This window comes from Ascaphus truei, unplaced genomic scaffold, assembly GCF_040206685.1.
Source record: "Ascaphus truei isolate aAscTru1 unplaced genomic scaffold, aAscTru1.hap1 HAP1_SCAFFOLD_1528, whole genome shotgun sequence".
Classification (NCBI taxonomy): Eukaryota; Metazoa; Chordata; class Amphibia; order Anura; family Ascaphidae; genus Ascaphus; species Ascaphus truei.
The window spans coordinates 20,073-35,531 of NW_027454416.1; the positions used below are offsets into that span (position 1 = coordinate 20,073).

The window sequence follows — 15,459 nt, forward strand, 5'->3', positions numbered from 1 at the left end:
ATATAGTTATCATATCCCCCCTTAGACGCCTCTTTTCTAATGTAAATAAATCTAATTTAGCTAGCCTCTCCTCATAAGTCGGATTGTCCATCCCCTTTATTAATTTGGTGGCTTTTCTCTGCACTCTCTCTAGTTCCATAATGTATTTTCTAAGTAGTGGTGCCCAAAATTGTACTCCATATTCAAGGTTTGGTCTTACTCATGTTTTATAAAAGGGGCATAATTATGTTTACTTCCCTTCCATCCATTGCCCGTTTAATGCAAGATAAGATCTTGTTTGTCTTTGCAGCTACTGCCTGACTTTGGGCACTATTGCTAAGCCTGTTGTCTCCTAAATCCTTCTCCATCAATGCTTTCCCCCAATTTCTCCCCATTTAAGGCTGCGTCCATGGTTACTGATTGCGTGCTGAGGCGCGCGGAGGCTGAGGGAAAGCGGGTGCTTTCCCTGGCCTTAGACCGTGTGCCATCCGGGGGCGTGTCGGGGGGGGGCAGTGATGTCACGGAGCTGGTTCGCCCTCATTGGGCGAACCGCTCACGTGACCGGCCCTGCGCTCCGGCAAGCGCGAAAATGTAAAATTTTGTTAAGACTTACGCACGCTTGCGTAAGCGAGCCTCTGCTAAAGCCGCTCTCATTGCGGCTGCAGGGGCTAAGTGCCGAGCGTAAGCGCGCCTCAGCACGGGTCAGCGCATAAGCGCTGACCATGTCCGAGGCCTAATTTGTAAGTCGCCTGTTTATTCTTGCTTCCCAAATGCATAACCTTAAATTTATCTGTATTAAACCCCATCTGCCATTTACCTGCCCAGGTTTCCAGTCTCTCCAAGTCCTTCTGGAGAGAAATTACATCCTGCTCTGATTCTACTACCATACACAATTTAGTGTCATCAGCAAAGATGGAGACTTTGCTCTCGATGCCAACCTCAAGGTCATTAATAAACAAAGGTGCCAGTACCCACTCACAACTTTAGCCCACCCTAAAAAGGTTCCATTTATGACAACTCTGTTGTCTGTTCTTCAACCAGGTTTCAATCCAGGTGCATATATTTATACTGAGTCCAATTTCCTTTATTTTGTACACAAACCTCTTGTGCGGAACCGTATTAAAAGCTTTTGCAAAATCTAAGTAGACCACATAAACTGCATTACCCATTCCTACTTACCTCCTCAAAGAAACTAATAAGGTTAGTTTGGCATGATCTATCCTTCATAAATCCATGCTAACTATTACTAATAATTTTGTTTTCCATGAGGTATTCCTGAATATTATCCTGTATTAAACCTTCAAGTAGTTTCCCCACTATTGAGGTCAGGCTTACAGGTCTGTAATTCCCCGGGTGTGATCTAGCTCCCTTTTTAAATATTGGCACCACCTCTGCTTTACGCCAATCTTCTGGTACTTGAGAGCTCTTGGATGTATGCCATCGGGGCCAGGTGCCTTATTTACTTTCATTTTATCAAGCCACCCATGAACTTCTACCTCAGTTAACCAATTGGTCATTAAGGCCTCGGTCCCGCTGCGCTCGTTGGCGCGGGCGGCCATGTCGCAAGTTCCCCACCAGCAGGGGAATCCTCGCGAGCTGGTCCCGGTCCCCCCTGGCGGCACAGCTGACTACACGCTGTGGCGCGTCAGCCGCTAGGAGACACAAGAGAATGGTGTTTCCTAGCGTTGACGCGTCACGTGGTGTGGCTGTGAGCCAATGGGGAGGGGAGGCTTTGGGAGGAGGAGAGGCTTCGGGGAGCGGGGAGGAGTGTGGAGTGAAAGCAGGTGAGTGCCTGTCTGTGTGTGTGTCTGAGTGCGTGCGTGTCTGTGTGTGTATGTGTGTGCCTGAGTGCGTGAGTGCCTGCCTGCCTCTGTCTGTGTGTGTGTATGAGTGCGTGAGTGCCTGCCTGTGTGTGTGCGCGCGTGTGTGTATGAGTGCGTGAGTGCCTGCCTGTGTGTGTGTGTGTGTGTGTGTGTATATGAGTGCCTGCGTGTGTGTGTTTAAACTTACCCTCAGCAGCTCCAGCTCCAGCCCGAGTCCGTGGAGGGAGGGGGGGGGAGAGTAGCGGGTCCCTCCGCTCAAGCCATGCCCCCCCTCCCTGTCAAGCCTCCCACTCCCGCCCAATCTATTAAGTAAAATGGTCTTTTAGTTTGACATTTTTGGCCAAAATTGTTGTAAGCCCCTGAGCCAACTTCACGGCAGACCACAATTCAGGGGTCCCTAACGCTAATATAAATGCCGTGAAGTTGGCTCAGGGGCTTACAACAATTTTGGCCAAAAGACCATTTTACCTAATAGATATTTATACATATATATTTAGGCACTGTACCGTGTATGAGTTTCACTAGATGTGCTAAAACTGAGCTTTGTCTGTGTTTTATGTTCTGTCTCTGGTTTTAAATATATATTGCCATGCTCAGTAGCACTCCTCTGTGACACTCATATGCTTATATATATATGTTGTGGTTATTTTGGGGGTTCAATAGGAGCTTGTTAGGTGTCCAGTATATTTCACAATTGTGTTTCAGCTAGTCCTGGCTGATTGGAGGTTGGCAACCTCCTACTTAATTTAAGCTCACCCCCTCCCACATTTAAATGGTTAAGGGCTCACTCCATAGCATCTTCCACACAGGGGAACTTGTTTGCTTGCTGGATGGTTGTGACAACTCTAATACAGAGTGCTTTTCCTGGTAATGTACAGGTTAATAAAGGCTTCAATCAGACTTAGAACTTTGCAACTAATATTGACAGATTTACTATAAATCAATCTTCCTGTTATTACACAGGTTATTAAGAATTTATATTAGCGTTAGGGACCCCTGAATTGTGGTCTGCCGTGAAGTTGGCTCAGGGGCTTACAACAATTTTGGCCAAAAATGTCAAACTAAAAGACCATTTTACTTAATAGATATTTATACATAGATATTTAGGCACTGTACCGTGTATGAGTTTCACTAGATGTGCTAAAACTGCGCTTTGTCTGTGTTTTATGTTCTGTCTCTGGTTTTAAATAGAAAAATTATATGACAGAAAGATGCTGGTAAGAAAAGATCTATGACAATTTATGACTAGGACCTGATGACTTTTGATAGTTCGACCAGGTTGACTTCTTTATATGAAAAACGCTATTCGTACACTATACCAGATGGACAAAGACATGGAAAGGCCTTACACAGAGAAACACTCAGAATATGGAATGCAGTATTTCCTCTGTACAAAGACGTAGCAGAATATACAAGGTCAGTTAGGAGAGGAAAACACCAAAGAGTGAAGAAGGAATCTAACAAGAAAGGAGGAATCACAAGTCTCCAACTAGAAGCCATGCATGTAAGAACGTGATGTGTATACCATATGTCTGTAAGTACTCGCAGAATACACGTTTCTTTATCTGCCAACTTGAATGCTGAAATTTATCATCTCAGAAAAAGATATAATGGCAAATGACATTTAACACCCGGTTATACCTACTTAATAAACCAGGAACCCCGTTATACCTACTTAATAAACCTGGAACCCCGTTACAGCTACTTAATAAACCAGGAACCCTGTTATACCTTAAATAATATATACATGTGGTTTTATTATTACATGAGCAATGTAGAACAAAGACCAGGGGTGCAAGGTTTCAGTCTCCAGGGGGGCATAAAAGGTTAAGGGCGGGTGCTACAATTTACCTTTGACTACCTGCCATGCGCCCTGCAACCTCTCCCCCTTGTGGGGTAATGGAAAATGCCACAAGGGCGAGCATCCTTCCGGTGCTGTGGGTGCAATCCTGAGGAAGTCCTCGCACACTGAAACGTTGGTCCGCACATTGCACGGATTTATAAAACCGCCAATGTATATATGTATAAGCGAACGCATGGCGGTACAATGTATACATGTATAGGCACGCGGTGGTAGTGTATACATGTATAGGCGCGCGGTGGTACAGTGTATACATGTATAGGCTCGCGGCGGTACAGTGTATACATGTATAGGCACGCGGCGGTAGTGTATACATGTATAGGCGCGCAGTGGTACAGTGTATACATGTATAGGCACGCGGCGGTAGTGTATACATGTATAGGCGCGCAGTGGTACAGTGTATACATGTATACAGTAGGCGCGCGGCGGTACAATGTATATCTGGGAAAGAAGGACAAGAATGTCTGTGCACAGGGCAGACTGTTGTAGTGATGCCGATAACAGGCAGTGGAATCGCCCAGGCGGAGAGTTGCGCTCGGTTTTACCGCCCACACTCCCTCCTCTATTTGCTTTTCGGTTCCCATGCCTTTGCCACACTCAACATGGCCGCCAAGCACGTTGCATTACGTCACGGCGCCTCCTCGGGAACTACACTCCCCAGAATGCCCCTTGTTCCCGGTCTGACAGCGCGCGACTCTGTGACGTATGAGGTGAGGGCCGCCAGAGCGGTGAGGGAATGAGCGACGGGAGCACGAGGACAGGTGTGTGTGTGTGTGTGTGTGTGTGTGTGTGTGTGTGTGTGTGTGTGTGTGTGTGTGTGTGTGTGTGTGTGTGTGTGTGTGTGTGTGTGTGTGTGTGTGTGTGTGTGTGTGTGTACACACGTACATGTACTGTGTGTGTATTGTGTGTACTGTGTGTGTGTGTCTACTGTGTGTGTGTGTGTGTCTACAGTGTGTGTGTGTGTGTGTGTGTCTACAGTGTGTCTGTCTACAGTGTGTCTGTCTACAGTGTGTGTGTGTGTGTCTACTGTGTGTGTGTGTGTCTACTGTGTGTATGTGTGTATCTACTGTGTGTATGTGTGTGTGTGTGTGTGTGTCTACTGTGTGTGTGTGTCTACTGTGTGTGTGTGTGTGTGTCTACTGTGTGTGTGTGTCTACTGTGTGTGTGTGTGTGTGTGTGTGTCTACTGTGTGTGTGTCTACTGTGTGTGTGTCTACTGTGTGTGTGTGTGTCTACTGTGTGTGTGTCTACTGTGTGTGTCTACTGTGTGTGTGTGTGTGTCTACTGTGTGTGTGTGTGTCTAGTGTGTGTCTACTGTGTGTGTGTGTGTGTCTACTGTGTCTACTGTGTGTGTCTACTGTGTGTGTCTACTGTGTGTGTCTACTGTGTGTGTCTACTGTGTGTGTCTACTGTGTGTGTCTACTGTGTGTGTCTACTGTGTGTCTACTGTGTGTCTACTGTGTGTCTGTGTGTCTACTGTGTGTGTGTGTGTGTGTGTGTGTGTCTACTGTGTGTGTGTGTGTCTACTGTGTGTGTGTGTGTGTCTACTGTGTGTGTGTCTACTGTGTGTGTGTCTACTGTGTGTATTGTATTGTATTGTATGTCTTTATTTATATAGCGCCATTAATGTACATAGCGCTTCACAGCAGTAATACATGTGGTAATCCAATAAATAACAGATAATATAAATAACAGATCATGGGAATAAGTGCTTTAGACATTAAGGAAGAGGAGTCCCTGCTCCGAGGAGCTTACAGTCTAATTGGTAGGTAGGGAGAACGTACAGAGACAGTAGGAGGGAGTTCTGGTAAGTGCATCTGCAGGGGGCCAAGCTTTATGTGCCATGTGTTCAGAATAGCCACAGTGCCATTCATATGCTTCTTTAAGCAAGTGTGTCTTAAAGGTGGATAGAGAGGGTGCTAGTCGGGTACTGAGGGGAAGGGCATTCCAGAGGTGAGGGGCAGTCAATGAAAAAGGTTTAAGGCGGGAGAGGGCTTTAGATACAAAGGGGGTAGAAAGAAGACATCCTTGAGAAGAACGCAAGAGTCTGGATGGTGCATAACGAGAAATTAGGGATGAGATGTAAGGAGGGGCAGAAGAGTGTAAAGCTTTAAAAGTGAGGAGAAGAATGGAGTGTGAGATGCGAGATTTGATCGGAAGCCAGGAGAGGGATTTCATGAGGGGAGATGCTGAGACAGATCTAGGAAAGAGTAGAGTGATTCTGGCAGCAGCGTTAAGGATAGATTGTAGGGGAGACAGGTGAGAGGCAGGAAGGCCGGACAGCAGGAGGTTACAGTAATCAAGACGGGAGAGAATGAGGGCCTGAGTCAGAGTTTTAGCAGTCGAGCAACAGAGGAAAGGGCGTATCTTTGTTATATTGCTGAGGAAAAAGCGACAGGTTTTAGAAATGTTTTGAATGTGAGGGGCAAATGTGAGAGAGGAGTCGAGTGTGACCCCAAGGCAGCGTGCTTGGGCTACTGGGTGAATGATCGTAGTTCCAACAGTAATGTGGAAGGAGGTAGTAGGGCCAGGTTTGGGAGGAAGTATTAGGAGCTCTGTTTTAGCCATGTTGAGTTTAAGGCGGCGGAGGGCCATCCAGGATGATATAGCAGAGAGACATTCAGAAACTTTGGTTTGTACAGTAGGTGTAAGGTCGGGTGTTGAGAAATATATTTGTGTGTCGTCAGCATAGAGGTGATAATTAAACCCAAAAGATGTTATTAGGTCACCTAGAGAGAGTGTATACAGAGAAAAGAGAAGAGGTCCCAGGACAGAGCCCTGGGGTACCCCCACAGAGAGATCAATAGAGGAGCAGGAGGTATTAGCAGAAGAGACACTGAAAGTACGATGGGAGATGTAGGATGAGATCCAGGATAGAGCTTTGTTCCGAATGCCAAGAGTATGGAGAATGTGAAGGAGAAGAGGGTGGTCCACGGTGTCAAATGCTGCAGAGAGGTCGAGTAATATGAGCAGAGTGTATGTGTGTGTGTGTCTACTGTGTGTGTGTGTCTACTGTGTGTGTGTGTCTACTGTGTGTGTGTGTGTGTGTCTACTGTGTGTGTGTGTGTGTCTACTGTGTGTGTGTGTGTGTGTCTCTACTGTGTGTGTCTCTACTGTGTGTGTGTCTACTGTGTGTGTGTCTACTGTGTGTGTGTGTGTCTACTGTGTGTGTGTGTGTGTGTCTACTGTGTGTGTGTGTGTGTGTCTGATTGTGGTATCGTTGCTCTGTTTTTGTTCATTTCTTGATCTGACTGTTTCATTTGCGCTTCTGTTTCCTGGTGTATATATGTATTTACCTCTAAACACCACTGGGGAACCGATTCCAATTTGCACTCTTATCAGTCCTTTCTTGGAGATCATAATATAATCAGTCTATGGGTATATGTGTTTTTTCTTATTTTAGATATTGTGTGTGTATAAAATATATGTTCATGTATGTTGGGTATAACGTGTGTGTATCTATCTACCTAGCTCAAAATATTGGTGCGGGTGCTACTGCTAACATACTAAACATAGTACTGTATATAGAAAGGTCGAGATCCGGCACACCAAATTGGTACAATGTGTCTTAAAGAAAAAGGCTGCATTGTGAAGACACATTTATTGTACCATTTGGTGTGCCTGCTTTATTTAACCTTTCTATGCATGTATGTATATAAAGATATATAAATATAGGGACAGGATATATGCCCCAAGAACACGTCACATGACAAGGTAACAAAAAGTTTCACCGTATATTGACACGTAAGACCACAGGTGACTGCTCAGGTAGGTCAGGCTGACAAGTATATGAAAAACTAACACCCTAAGTGCATGTTGTAGGAGGCGGAGGGACAGAGTCAGTCTGTTTGTGACAGTGCAGGGTGGTACTGGAGACACTGTCTCTGTGATAAGTTGTGTATTGTCCTACCTGGGCTGTGTATACTGTGCTATGCTTATGTTATTACAGGCAGGGCAAGTCCCTTCTCCGAGATCCTGCAATCTAAATGGGACACAGGCACTCTAAAATAAGCAAACACACGTGAAGTTTAATACCCCAAGGTTTCGCATCTCCCAGGTGCCTTTTTCATGAGCTGTGAGAGTTGAAACGTTGAGTATTAAACTTCACTATATTTTTTATTTTGTGCTTAATTTGAAGTGCCGGTCCCTTCATTTGCCTTTTGTACCCTTTCCTCGGATGGTACGCACCCAGTTGCTTTCTCTTTTTTGTCCATAGGTGAGTGCCCTGTTTTTCTATACATCTCTCCATGTCTGCAGTGTCTTGGGGGGGCAGTTCCAGCACCAGCGGGCAGGTCACTATCTCGTTGTGGGGCCGGGATAGAGATTCCGTGAGCTCCCTGGGTTTAAAAGCGCTGACTGTGGCCCTGAAATAGAGACCTGGAACATGACCCTTTGCGTATGTGATAAATCGGGGCTTTGTGTTCACATGGCAGCTGCTCTGCGGGCAGAGAGGAGGGGGCTGACAGGGTCACACTCGCAACTGTTTAGTATTGCTGTACACCTGTGGGGGACACATTGAACATTACATGTGTAACCTTCTCCTTAGATAAGTTAATAATATATTTCATACGCACCTTTTCTCTCCCGGGGGACACGCAGCCCCTCACAGTTACACACAGCGCCTGATACGCGCCGTGCAGCACATGTTACAGGAACAGTTCTGGCCCGAGGGGCTTACAATGTCATGTTGGTGCCAGAGGTCACAAGGTGCTGACACCGGGATACGGACCGGGCTCCCCTGTCATGGTCTCTGATTTCGGGGTCCGAGCCTTTACTCCGAAAATACCCCCCTCTCCCCCCCCACCCGCCTCCTCTCGCCCCCACCCGCCTCCTCTCGCCCCCACCCGCCTCCTCTCGCCCCCCACCCGCCTCCTCTCCCCCCCACCCGCCTCCTCTCCCCCCCACCCGCCTCCTCTCCCCCCCACCCGCCTCCTCTACCCCCCACCCGCCTCCTCTACCTGAAACCCGCCTCCTCTCCCCCCCACCCGCCTCCTCTCCCCCCCACCCGCCTCCTCTCCCCCACCCCCCTCTCCTCCCCCCCACCCCACCCATCCCACCCCTCTCTTCCCCCCCCCCCTCTCTTCCCCCCCCCCCTCTCTCTCCCCCCCCTCCACCCCTCTCTCTCTGTATATCTCATTAAACTTCTTGTAAACCACATTTAGGCCAATGTGTACCAGGCCAGTCTTCTGCTATTAGGCCCCTTAGAGTCCATGGATAGGAAGGAGCTGGAAAGTGCCTTACGGCAGAAGACTGTTTATGAAGTATGACTCTTAACCTCTTGAGCATCGGAACAACCTGTAACTGGTTTCCAGAACTCAAAGGGTTAATGAATGCTCGACTGTTTCCCCAGTATGAGCGGAAGCTGCAGACGTGGTTTATTTATTTTTTACACTTCTGCAAATCTAATCGCCGGGCAGCGAACCAGGAGGCGTGAGAGGAGGCGTGACGCGCATCACGTGTTTAATGTAAAGATTAACACCTGGAGTCTCACATCGCTGCCCGCGTTATCCTCACTCTGTCCCCCGGTTTCGTATGTCCTCCGCCAGGTTGTAGAGCACACAGTCCCAGAGAAGTGTGCGAGTCCCTGCCCTCAAGAGCTTGCAATCATGTAAACCCCCTGGCAATGCTTTGCCAGGAGTAAACCGTACACAATCGGGCACATGCCTGGATTTGACCTCCGGTTTTATGTATTATATAGGTGAGGAGAGTCCTATTGGGCGCACCTTATACCTGTGTGATAACGGGGGGGGAAGGGGGCGTTTCCTCGGGATGCACCTTTATACTTGTGTGATATTGGGGGGTCCAGCGGACATACCGTATACATGTGATTCCTGAGTGGGGGGTGGTGGTTGGGGGCGCACCTTATACCTGTGAGTTACGGGGGGGTTCCTGGGGGGCACCTTATACCTGTGAGTTACGGGGGGGGTTCCTGGGGGGGCACCTTATATTTGTGTGATTTACGGGGGGGGTTCCTGGGGGGGGCACCTTTATACCTGTGGGATTTACGGGGGGAGTCCGGGGGGCACCTTATACGTGTGATTTACGGGGGGAGGCCTGGGGGGGCACCTTATACCTGTGTGAGTACGGGGGGAGGCCTGGGGCACCTTATACCTGTGTGATTTACGGGGGGAGGCAGGGGGCACCTTATACCTAGACCCTGCACGGGTATGTATTATATAGGTGAGGAGAGTCCTATTGGGCGCACCTTATAACTGTGTGATAACGGGGCGGGGGGAGAGGGCGGGTTTCCTCGGGATGCACCTGTATACTTGAGTGATATTGGGGGGTCCAGCGGACATACCGTATACATGTGATTCCTGAGTGGGGGGTGGTGGTTGGGGGCACACCTTATACCTGTGAGTTACGGGGGGGGTTCCTGGGGGGGCACCTTATATTTGTGTGATTTACGGGGGGGGGTTCCTGGGGGGGGCACCTTATATTGGTGTGATTTACGGGGGTGGTGTGTGGTTCCTGGGGGGGCACCTTATATTTGTGTGATTTACGGGTGGGGTTCCTGGGGGGGGCACCTTTATACCTGTGGATTTACGGGGGAGGCCGGGGGGCACCTTATACTTGTGATTTACGGGGGAGCCCTGGGGGGGCACCTTATACCTGTGTGAATTACGGGGGGAGGCCTGGGGGCACCTTATACCTGTGTGATTTACGGGGGGAGGCCTGGGGGGCACCTTATACCTGTGTGATTTACGGGGGAGGCCTGGGGGCACCTTATACCTGTGTGATTTACGGGGGAGGCCTGGGGGCACCTTATACCTGTGTGATTTACGGGGGGAGGCCTGGGGGGGCACCTTATACCTGTGTGATTTACGGGGGGAGGCCTGGGGGGGCACCTTATACCTGTGTGAGTTACGGGGGAGGCCTGGGGGGGCACCTTATACCTGTGTGATTTACGGGGGGAGGCCTGGGGGGGCACCTTATACCTGTGTGAGTTACGGGGGAGGCCTGGGGGGGCACCTTATACCTGTGTGATTTACGGGGGGAGGCCTGGGGGGGCACCTTATACCTGTGTGAGTTACGGGGGGAGGCCTGGGGGCACCTTATACCTGTGTGATTTACGGGGGGAGGCCTGGGGGGCACCTTATACCTGTGTGATTTACAGGGGGGAGGCCTGGGGGCACCTTATACCTAGACCCTGCACGGGTGTGGGTTTTACACACTGGTCGCAAGATGTAACGTTGGTATAGGTAATAAAGCTGTGGTACTTTCTATTCTCCTGGTACCACGTGGGGACAGTGATGGGGGGCGGGGGGGGGGGGTGCAATGACCCCTGCTGACACGCTACGCTCTGCTCTAGGCCGAGACATGACTTCCGCCGGGACACACGTGGACTCCAAGTCGGAGCTGACGGCGATGCTGGAGCAGTGGGAGAGCGGGCACGGCAGCGGGACGGTCATGGTGCCCATCTTAACCAGGTGAGGGATGCTCCTCTGCTTATGGTGACGCAACTCCTGTGTGCCCATCGCCCCGGGTGTTGCACTGCAATTCTAATCATAATGGTTGCAAACGCATCGCAGCCCTTGCCCCACGCCAAATATTTTGATTTATTCTTTTGTCACCCATTTAGCTGCCAGAGGCCCGTGTGGGGGGTGCGGGTGGGCGTGGCCAGGGGTGAGCGTGGCGTGCATGGGCAGCACTCTGCGCTGTCGGCCGTCTTTGCCCGGGATAGATAATGACAGGATATCGCTCAAACCCCAAAATATCAGAGCATAGTGACACCTGGTGCATGGGGAAGATATATACAAATGAGAAGCACAGAGAAAGTGACCAGGTCACAGCAGTCCCCTTTACATTGCACTCAAGGTAATAACAATAGATATATACATAAGGGTATAATATCCACTGAGAGAACGGATAAGTCCCAATATACAGAATTATATATTGTCCAAAGGGAGGACTAGGTAGTCCTGCTCAAACTGACACTTATAACCGATTCTAGTGGCAGAAGCGGCTACTGTGGAAAAACAATGAACGTTTAATAGTATCAAGTAATAACGCCGAAAGCAAGTGACAAATGTATGCAACGTGTGTCTAAAATTGAAACAACATAAACCCCCAATAGGGGAGCAGGTGGGAGGATAGGAAGCGACAGGGAGCACTCTGTGGCAAATACAGCCAAGTATGTGCACAGACATACTCAGTACGCGCACAGACATACTCAGTACGCGCACAGACATACTCAGTACGCGCACAGACATACTCAGTACGCGCACAGACATACTCAGTACGCGCACAGACATACTCAGTACGCGCACAGACATACTCAGTACGCGCACAGACATACTCAGTACGCGCACAGACATACTCAGTACGCGCACAGACATACTCAGTACGCGCACAGACATACTCAGTACGCGCACAGACATACTCAGTACGCGCACAGACATACTCAGTTCGCGCACAGACATACTCAGTACGCGCACAGACATACTCAGTACGCGCACAGACATACTCAGTACGCGCACAGACATACTCAGTACGCGCACAGACATACTCAGTACGCGCACAGACATACTCAGTACGCGCACAGACATACTCAGTACGCGCACAGACATACTCAGTACGCGCACAGACATACTCAGTACGCGCACAGACATACTCAGTACGCGCACAGACATACTCAGTACGCGCACAGACATACTCAGTACGCGCACAGACATACTCAGTACGCGCACAGACATACTCAGTACGCGCACAGACATACTCAGTACGCGCACAGACATACTCAGTACGCAGCCATCGCAATACACCAGTTGCCAGGCACATCAATGATAAACATGGGGGTGACGTCAATGCTCTTCGCTTCATGGGCCATAGAACATGTCCCATGGGGAACATGCAGAGGAGATTGGGACTGCAAGGGAGTGCAGGTGGATCCTCACTTTGGGGACACTTGCACCCCACGGCATGAATGAGGGTTTCCATCTACTCGTCCTTTATTTGATTCACTGCAGGCATATACACAATACTCCGCTTATTGCAGCTATTTTGTGTCACTTGATGCTCATGTGTATACAGGCAGTCCTCGGTTATCCGACGCAATGTGTTACTCAAAATGGCGTCGGATAGCGAAGCGTCGTAAAGCGAAACCCGTTTTCCCATAGGAACACTGTTTAAATTAAACGTTCCGTTCCTGAAGGCATTTTTAATGCTAAAATACACAAAATATTTTACTCAAACAATAAGATTATGCTGCACACACATACATATGATGTAAATATTATATTTATTGAATCCAGAACTGTATAATAAAACTGTTAGACATGTTTAAAGGCATAAATATACCACAAAACCTTCACACAGACTGATCTGGACGATTTCCCTGACTGCAGCTTTCTGATTGACATAATGTTGCAACTTTGCAAAGCGTCGTAAGAGCGTCGGATAAGCCATTTCGGCGTCGTAAAACCGGCCATAGGGATGCATTGGACAGCATCGGATAAGCCATTCGTCGTAAAACGAGGATTAACTGTACTATGTAAAGTCAACCTAACTTTTCCATCTGGGTAGAGGGATCCAGGGATACAGTTTAATGTTGGAGACCCGTTTTGTCCTCCGGGGCGGGCCAACTAGGCTAGTACAATCCTACATCTCCCACATAGTTACACTGAGCTCTGTACCTGCAGTGACCATGCAACCCTGCTCTAAACACTACTGTATGTCTACATAATCCTGTCTACCTACAGATCTGTGTAGTGGGTGATCCTTTGTGGGTGATCCTTTGTGGGTGATCCTTTGTGGGTGATCCTTTGTGGGTGATCCTTTGTGGGTGATCCTTTGTGGGTGATCCTTTGTGGGTGATCCTTTGTGGGTGATCCTTTGTGGGTGATCCTTTGTGGGTGATCCTTTGTGGGTGATCCTTTGTGGACATATATTTTGTCAACTTCCATTCTTCATGAGGATTGCGCTATATATAAACCTGATTGCTGCGCTATGTCTACCTGATTGCTGCGCTATGTCTACCTGATTGCTGCGCTATGTCTACCTGATTGCTGCGCTATGTCTACCTGATTGCTGCGCTATGTCTACCTGATTGCTGCGCTATCTCTACCTGATTGCTGCGCTATCTCTACCTGATTGCTGCGCTATGTATACATTTATAAATATTTGGATATAATATGTACCTCTTATCAATAACAATTTGTCCTGACTGCATCGACTTTGCGACTATGCTCGCCGGTCGATTATCATATCACCGCGGCGATCGAACTGATTGGTTGCCTGATCCCGCCCTGCCCTTGCCTACGGGTATATTACAGACATAGATAGCCCTCTCTGTAGCTCCTCCCCCCCTGAAGAAGTGTGACGCATCACACGAAACGCACGTTGAGGTATTATGACGTCAGCTTGCTGGCGTCCATGAGCGGTCCAGCTGTGCAGTTCGGTAGTGAATGCGGTAGTGGTCTTGCTATACTATAGGAGCACGGTTGTATACGAGGCTTGCTTTTTTCTTTGTGGCTCATACTGTGACAGGCTGTTGTGTTGCCATGTCTTGCTGGTACTCCACGAGATACAATAGTCTCTTCTTGTGGTTACTTATGAATACCGATACATGGTTTAACTACTTTGTTACTTACCTAATATTCAATAGCACTTGGAGATCTATGGTAATATCCTATAAACTGTGTATATTTGCCTTCTGTATCCGTGTGCTATATATATTACACTACAACAAGACCCTTCCCATATATCACGCTGATTGGTAGCTACGGTTAGGGAAGCGTACCTATACACTGCAATTATTCTCTTTGCACATACTTTCCTGTGTGCTCCCTACCGCCACCTATCCTCCCACCTGCGCCCCTATTGGGGGTTTATGTTTCAATTTTAGACACACGTTGCATAAATGTGTCACTTGGCTTTCGGCGTTATTACTTGATACTATTAAACGTTCATTGTTTTTCCACAGTAGCCGCTTCTGCCACTAGAATCGGTTATAAGTGTCCGTTTGAGCAGGACTACCTAGTCCTCCCTTTGGACAATATATTATTCTGTATATTGGGACTTATCAGTTCTCTCAGTGGATATTATACCCTTATGTATATATCTATTGTTATTACCTTGAGTGCAATGTTAAGGGGACTGTTGTGACCTGGTCGCTTTCTCTGTGCTTTTCATACTCCTTTGCCTGAGTGCAGCTGGGTGGTGCTGTACCACCGGTGAGGGGGGGAGGAGAGGCGGACAGTGTCTGGGGCCACATCCCCTCAACCAGTCGCACCTCAGGCACGCCTCGTTAACCCCTTCCCTGCCACACAGCCAGCGATGCGTGCAGGTGTGTTGCGTGGCAGCGTTTTGGGACCATGCCTTTCTCTGCTCTCAGGATGTCCGAGCTCATTGAGAAGGAGACAGAGGAATATCGGAAGGGGGACCCTGACCCGTTTGATGACCGTCACCCAGGTAAGAGCCACGGGTCGGCGCTCGGTCACTGAGGGAGAACTTGTTCTCCAGATACACAACATACACAACATACACAACCTGCCTTCTGCACTTTCACTTCTTTCATGGCTGTATAAAGCAATGCAGAAATAAAACGTAAAGAAACAGTGTAACGAACGCTAGAAGAGCTGCCTGCGCCCCTCCCTCCCTCCCTGCGCCCCTCCCTCCCTGCGCCCCTCCCTCCCTCCCTGCGCCCCTCCCTCCCTCCCTGCGCCCCTCCCTCCCTCCCTGCGCCCCTCCCTCCCTCCCTGCGCCCCTCCCTCCCTCCCTGTGCCCCTCCCTCCCTCCCTGCGCCCCTCCCTCCCTCCCTGCGCCCCTCCCTCCCTCCCTGCGCCCCTCCCTCCCT

The 15,459-nt window shown here is 49.0% G+C and overlaps 1 protein-coding gene across 1 annotated transcript in view; it reads left to right on the forward strand.

The window, feature by feature from the left end:
• Positions 1-4,351: 4,351 nt before the first annotated feature.
• Positions 4,352-15,459, forward strand: part of DCAF1 (DDB1 and CUL4 associated factor 1) — a gene marked incomplete at its 3' end in the record, with an annotated part of 53,670 nt that continues 42,562 nt past the window's right edge. Inside the window, exons 1-3 of the mRNA XM_075581718.1 lie at positions 4,352-4,424; positions 10,975-11,092; positions 14,998-15,074. Of these exons, the coding sequence (XP_075437833.1) occupies positions 4,400-4,424; positions 10,975-11,092; positions 14,998-15,074 (220 nt within the window). The remainder of the gene's footprint in view (positions 4,425-10,974; positions 11,093-14,997; positions 15,075-15,459) is intronic.